This window comes from Arachis stenosperma, chromosome 1, assembly GCF_014773155.1.
Source record: "Arachis stenosperma cultivar V10309 chromosome 1, arast.V10309.gnm1.PFL2, whole genome shotgun sequence".
Taxonomy (NCBI): domain Eukaryota; kingdom Viridiplantae; phylum Streptophyta; class Magnoliopsida; order Fabales; family Fabaceae; genus Arachis; species Arachis stenosperma.
The window spans coordinates 35820704-35827982 of record NC_080377.1 but is presented as its reverse complement, the minus strand read 5'-3'; the positions used below and the strand labels follow the sequence as shown (position 1 = coordinate 35827982).

The 7279-nt window shown below is 39.7% G+C and overlaps 2 protein-coding genes across 2 annotated transcripts; one reads left to right on the top strand and one right to left on the bottom strand.

Annotated features, from left to right (window-relative positions):
- Positions 1-249: 249 nt before the first annotated feature.
- LOC130977692 (protein FAR-RED ELONGATED HYPOCOTYL 3-like) lies at positions 250-1735 on the top strand. Its single transcript, XM_057902212.1, has 3 exons — positions 250-510; positions 600-1039; positions 1619-1735. Exons 1-3 carry the CDS (start codon positions 285-287, stop codon positions 1733-1735), a joined length of 783 nt encoding a protein of 260 aa, XP_057758195.1. The 5' UTR covers positions 250-284.
- A 415-nt stretch (positions 1736-2150) lies between these two features.
- LOC130946331 (uncharacterized) lies at positions 2151-3406 on the bottom strand. The gene is made up of 6 exons (XM_057875028.1): positions 3360-3406; positions 3108-3236; positions 2883-3017; positions 2589-2701; positions 2425-2518; positions 2151-2339 (listed from the first exon to the last, which is right to left on the bottom strand). The coding sequence occupies exons 2-6, from the start codon at positions 3231-3233 to the stop codon at positions 2166-2168; spliced, it is 642 nt and encodes a 213-aa protein (XP_057731011.1). The 5' UTR covers positions 3234-3236; positions 3360-3406; the 3' UTR covers positions 2151-2165.
- Positions 3407-7279: the final 3873 nt, after the last annotated feature.

The following is a 7279-nucleotide window of genomic DNA, read 5'->3' as shown; positions in this document are numbered from 1 at the left end:
AATCCGCAGCAGAGGTGTATATTGGCCGTGTCATTGGGTGTATTATAAGCATTTGTTGGGGTGTACCTAATGATTTTGCATTCTGGACCATGGCACTTCGTTTCAGGTATAATTTGGTCTGTGGTTCTTTTGTCGGGGTGAATCACCACGGCCAGTCAACACTTCTCGGATGCTCTTTGATGAAGAACGAAGAAATTGAATCATTCAAATGGTTATGTCAATGCTGGCTTCGTTGCATGGGAGGAAACGCTCCGAAAGGGTTTCTCACCGATCAGTGCGCATCAATGAAAAGGGCTTTAGAGGCCTGTATGCCAACAACAGTTCACCGCTGGTGTATTTGGCACATCATGAAGAAGATTCCAAGCAAATTAAACGGGTACAAGGCACACGCCGATGTCGAACAACAAATGAGCCATGTTGTTTGGAACTCTCACAGCAAAGACTCATTCGATAGGAATTGGAACGATTTTCTGGTGAATTTTGGTCTTGCGGACAACAAGTGGCTCTCAGGTAATGTGTTTTTAAATTCTGCAGCAGAGGTGTAAATTGTACTGTCTCTCGGGTGTATTTTACAGTGTGTGTTTGGGTGTATTATGCAGATCTGTACGAAGACCGTCACATATGGGTTCCTATCTATCTGGACCACCACTTCTGGGCAGGGATGAGAAGCACACAAAGGAGCGAGAGCATGCATTCATTTTTTAACAAGTACATCACCCGTAACAGCTCGCTCATTCAGTTCGTCAAACAGTACGATAATTGCCTCGGAAGCAGGGAGCAAGCAGAGAGAGAATCAGATGCTGCAGATTTTCATACGGTCATACCATGTGCAACCAAATCCCCCATCGAAACTCAGTTTCAAGATGCGTACACCCAAGCAAAGTTTAGGGAAGTCCAAGCCCAATTCAGAGGAAAGGCGAATTGCATCACCAGATTAAAGAATTCTGCTCTAGGCTATTCAGTATACGAAGTTGGAGAACAAGTTTCCAGCTCAATATTGGACAAGTTCGCGGTTACCTACGACTCAGTTGCAGCCGAGGTAAAATGCCAATGTTTATTATTCGAGTCGAGAGGGATACTGTGCCGTCACGCACTAAGCGTGTTAAGCTTCGAACAAGTAAGCCAAGTGTCCCTAGGTACATACTGGAACGATGGAGCAAGAAGGTAAAGAGGCGACACACACACATCAAGAGCAGCCACGACGAGCCACTAATTGAGCCAAGAAGCAAGAGGTTCGACCAACTTGTTTTCCGTTCGCAAAATATTTGCGAATTTGCCTCCGAATCAGAGGAGCTGACTGCAATTCTGCACCGTGCGTACGACAACGTCATGGCCGAGATGGAAGCAGTAAAAGCCAAAAGGAAGGGGACATCTTCTTTATCCCACGAAGACGCCAACTTGGAATCCGTTAACGAGCTTCAAAGCCCGCCAAGGATTCGAACAAGAGGACGTCCAAAAAACAGGCTAGGTTCAAAGCTGGAGAAACAGATTGCAAATGCCACAAAGAAGAAGAAGACAAAAGTTTTAAGCGAGGTAAATGTGATGTTCTTTAAATCTGTGGCGATTGAGTTTATTTTTCTAGTTAATTGTTTAGCTAATGCGTGAGTGTTATATTCAGATAAACCTGTTTGATGCTGCATCAGCGGCGCATTCAAGTAGCAGCCAATACCAGGGACAAGTTATAAATTATCAGTTCAGGGTACCAGCAGCAGGGGATAACTCTTTGGGTGTATAGTTATAGGGAGTATGGGTGTAAAATCCCTGTTACCTTTGGGTGTATTTTTGTTAATAGACAATTTACATATAGACACATATATAGATACATATAGAACAAAAGCTGTAAAAATTCACAGGTTATGGGCGTATTTTTCAGTTGATGTTTTTTTTTCATATTTTAGTAGTTGTAATTCATTCATTTTGAATACTGCACAGACAATTGGGTGTATATATTTACTCAACCTCGGGTGTATTATTAGACTAGCGTTGGGTGTAACAATTTATAATATGCGTATGCCTTGATTTTTTGCTTTATGTTTTACCACCTGTAATACAGTTTTTAAATACATCACAGACAGTTTATTAGCACAGATAGTTTAACTATGGGAAAAAATATACATTGAATAAATTGAATGGCAAACATTTACATCATTTGTTCAATTTACAAACTACCCAGTTTCTATATCCTCAGAATTAATCTGACAGAACGGACTCAATAATACAGAGGATGGCTTCGACAGCCTTATAGCACTACTCTCTCTAATTGCCTGATCTCTCTGTCTATTCAACTCACTAAATAGTATTCGGGAAGCATATTCCACTCTGTAGTGGTCCACCTCCTCCTACAATTAAAAAGTATGTTATGTTTAAACAGAAATATTAATTCAGTAAAGTAATACAGAGTTATATACTTCTAAAGACAGTTACCTGTGTCCAGTTATCCCATTCATACTTCCCCTTTTTAATGTTTTCCGGCTCTATTAACTCAAGCCACTTCATTACGTAAATAGCGCAGTCATAGCTGAAAACGAAGAAAATAAATTACAAATCTCATTTAGGAAAGTTTAAGGTTCAGAGTCACAAATCTATACCTTGTTTTTTGGCCTGAAATTTTAACATATGGGGCTTTAATTTCCTTCTCCTTTTCGCCTTTCTCGAGAGGTTTCCCGCCGGCATATGCTATCAATCTCGAAAATACATATCCCTTAAATACCAAAACAAGTCAGTAATACACCCGAGTCAATTGACAAGACACACCCAACTTAATATGGAATATACACCCAATTGAATATGGAATATACACCCAATTGAATATAGAATATACACCCAACTCAACTTTCAAAACAGACGTATCTATTAAAGTAAAGAAGACAGAGGGAACTTACAGTGAATTTATTAATGTCCTTTCTCTCATGGCTTGGAGCTTTTTTGTGCAGCGGGTCAAGTATTTGACATTTCCGCGTTCTTGTATTTATCAGCCATAACCACCAATGTCCCGAGTGGCAAACAGGAGCAAAAATCTGAAAGATTGCCACATTTCAACAGTCTGTTATTTTACTTGGCATATAAGTAAATAAGCGTACTAACAAATTTACGAAACAAAAACTTACATATGGATGCGAACTTAATTTTTTCCTATCTATGAAGGGAATGAAATTGGGGTAGGCTTCCACCCTGAATTCTCTGTTCGTTTTCGGAGATATGAATTCCCCCTTTGGGTGATCAGAAAGTGCCATGCTCTGCAAGAATTGCAATACAAGAAATGAAACATGAACATAAACAACTTAACCCAATCTAAGCTAAAAAAATACACCCAAACCAATGCATAAAATACACCCAAAGTTCGTAGAAGTAACACTTACCACAATATCTGGGGGGAGACAGTATATTTGTGCATGAAACCTCTTTTCCTTTTCTGGTTTAGGATGAGGCAGATGGCAGATACAACCTAGAAATCAATTTTAAATTAATAACCATTGCAGTTGACTTTGGTGTAAAAACATTAATGTTAGTCTAAAATTACCTGACATTCTATATCACTGTTTGCCTGGAGGGATGCAAGGTGCGTTCTCATCAAAATGTACTCTCCTTGGCCAGTCACAGTGCATATCTCCTCAAACTCGTTAGTATCGCCCTTTGCATCCTCCTTCAGTCTCGTCCCCCAGATGTAGCACTTTTCTTTCATATCATCCGGAATTTGATTTGTTCCCCCCGGTGTTTCAAACTTAGCAGAACTTTCTCCCCCAGTCTCCCTCCGAATTGCGGACTTTCGTCTTTTCCCTTTGCTAACTTTTGGACCAAACTGTCCAATTGTTCCAGTATAGTTGCAGTTTCTGGAGATTTTTCCCTTTCTGTCTCCTGCGTCGACGCCCCCTCCTGGCTTGAATCTGTCAATCCGAGGCTGAATGATGGCATCGGCAGATCTGTTTTAGGAACATAGCTTGCTGTCCGTGCCATCATCAACAGGGCAGCAGCGTCCTCGGCGTCTGGATGACTGCATCAGTATGTATAAGAATGAGTAAGAATAAGAATATACGGATGACAAGCAAGGATTGATTCTAGTCTAATTAACTTACATTTTTGTTGGAGCTGGGGGAAGCTTGGGTGTTGTTTCTTGATGTTGTTTGGGGGTTTCAGGAGTGCTGCACAGTTGCACAAAATCGATCAGGAAGAGTATACACCCAAACTCTTAGCAAATATACACCCAAACATTAAGCAAATATACACCCAATACTATTTTCTTACGTTTCTCTAGCCCCTTCAATCTGTAGCATAGGGGTTGGTTCGGAATCTGCGTCAGTGGTTGTTTGCTGGGATGGCGGCACAAAAAATTGGATCGGGACTCTAAACAAGAATAAAAATGAAAGGTTAACAACATATTTGAAAATATTAAGGTTATAAGGTTGAAATATTCTTGCATATCTCACATTGCAAGCGCTTCCGACGGCGTTTGTTCCCTAACAACCATCATATTCGAATCGTCCGGAGTCAACCTAAAATACACGCAAAGAAGGTCAACAAATACACCCGAACAATTCAAAAAGAAGACGGGCTTTGTTTTTTGAGAACTTACATAGTTGCAGTTTTTGCTTTTTTTGCTGCCTTTTTTTTCTTGAATAAAATAATAAAGGGCTTTTTTTTCTATATACAGAATTAGAAGTAGAAGTTATTAGAAGAAGAAAAGTAACGGTTATTTGAAAGAGAAATTACATGCTCTGAGACGGCAGGGTTACACTACTCTGTTCTGTGCGTCTTTGAGAGGAAGTATCATCACTTCCCAAGTTGACAGCCGGTAGTCTAAACAGATTTCATGTTATTCAAAACAAATATACATCCAACTTAGTGAACAAGATACACCCAACTTGATGCACAGAATACACCCATATTGTTTCACAGAATACATAACAAGATTTTATTAAATAATAAAGCTTCTTACGTTTCAGAGGACACATAGCGATCTTCTGTCGATCCCAGGTCAGGCTGGTTGTCCCTGCGAAACAAGATACAATTATTAGCAAACAAAAGACACCAAAATCTCAAATACACAGCACAGCAAGACATACCCCTCTGCAGCAGATTTACGAACGTTTTCCCCTAGCCATTCATCGAGTTCGTCACTCGATATTTCATATGTCTCACTACATTCATAAAATAAGACGTTAACAAAAATAATTACGATGATAGACCATAGTATAGCTTACGAGGTACTGTACCCGTCAAAGTATTGATCTTCTTCAGGAGGTGAATCCTCCACAACTACTTTTTTCTTTTTTTGTGGTGTTCTGGGTGGAAAAAAAAAAACAGTACCAATCAGAAATAAAAAATTAATTTTATCACAGAATTTTATCCAAAGAAGTGCTTACTCTTTTGGAGTTGTTTTTGTTTCTTTCTTTTTCTTCTCCTTCTCCGCAGGCAATGATTCTTCGCTCCTATAAGTCAATAACAGACGCTTCAGTTAATACACGAAATCTTTATAACGAAGCCAAAAGAAAGGAGTAATAATTTCAGGACATTACTCGTCACTTGGTTCAGATTCAGATTCTGAATCAGAATCCGACTCCTCTTCCCTCTGCTTTCTTTTTCTTGAGTCCATTCTGCAGGCAAACAATCATCATTTAGAACATACTAAAAATACACCCAATTGAATTCATGAGACACACCCAACTGAGTATACAATATACACCCAACGCAGCAAAAGAAACACACCCTGCTTAATAAGCTACATACACCCAACGTGGACAAGCAAAATACACCCAAACCCTATAAAGAAATTACACCCAAGTATGGTATTTACTTTTTCCCCTTTTTGCCGGGGTGTTTAATTCCCGAATCCTCCGAGTCTTCTTGAGCCTCAGACTCAGAGGTAGAAGTGTCACTCTCGGTAGTTTCTGTCTCCGAAGACGATGTTGAGCTCGCCTTCCTTTTTTTTTGTTTTTTTTCTTTTTTTCTCATTTTTTCTTTTGTCTCTGCCAAATTCAGAATCCCCTGAAACATGAGATATTTTAGTTAGCACCATTAGGGTAAATAAAGTACACTAACTTATTATGATTACTCACCAAAGTTTCCTCTCTCTCTTCATTCATTCTTTTCACCAACTGCTCCTTAGTCCAGTTGGCAATCCATGGCTTTGGTGGTCTTTCACCCCTGTTGTTGCGTTTGTTTTTTGAAAGGTGAAAGTAGATTATCATCAGGGCGAAGAGGCAGCCATTGATTGCCTTCTTCTTCTTCTCCTGGTAGTCTGTTATGCCCCTGATCATGAAGGTCAAGACATGCCCCCCCCAGTTTCTGTCCTCTATGCCCTCCATCTCAAAAATCGGGACCAGGTGCACCGGCGATATTTTGTTTATCGTCGTTGGCAAAAGGAACACCATCTGTATGTAGAGGATGAATATCCTCTTGAACATCAGGCGTTCCTCTTCGTTGCCAACGCCGATTTCCATCATTTCATCGGTAAGACTTTTGAGGGTCTTACCTTGGAATCTTTTATAAATTATTTTGTCAGATTCAGAAAGTTTCTTGTAGTCAACTTTCTCAGGAAATAGATCTCCTACAAAAAGGAAAACAACAAAGCAACCAAGTCAGTTCAGATACACCCAAGCATCAGGTTAATATACACCCAAGCAACAACTTAATATACATCTATAATTTTGAGCTAATTACCTGTTGCATTGATGCCAAGCGCATCACCTATTTTTTTCGGGGTTATATGGAAAGAACCATATCCTGTCCTCAGTTTGTTCTCCCCAAGTTTGAAGTTTTTTGCCAACTCTCTCAAGAGTTGGTGATCCACCCTCAGTGGTGGGATGTGCATCAACCCACCGAATCCAAGATCCCTGATAATGGCCTTCTTCTCCTCAGTCATGCTTCTGAACTTATCATTCAGGAGATGTGTGGCACATTTGAGGTCTTTGGTTTGGTTTCTTGCTGCCATTTTCTCTGAAACTAAAAATACACCCAAAGACATCAGTAATATACACCCATATATATATGACTCAGATACACCCATTGATAACAACTAAGATACACCCATTGATAACAGTAAGATACACCCATATATATGAGTCAAGACAGCCAGATATTCGCAAGATACACCCATTCATAACAGTGAGATACACCCATTCATAACAGTGAGATACACCCAAAGATCTCAAACAAGATACACCCATTGATTACAGTGACATACATCCATAGATATTATTCAGATACATCCATATAGATATCAGACAGATATCACTCAGCCATGCTTCAATATAAAACCACATTACAAGGTTAAGCAGTTTAC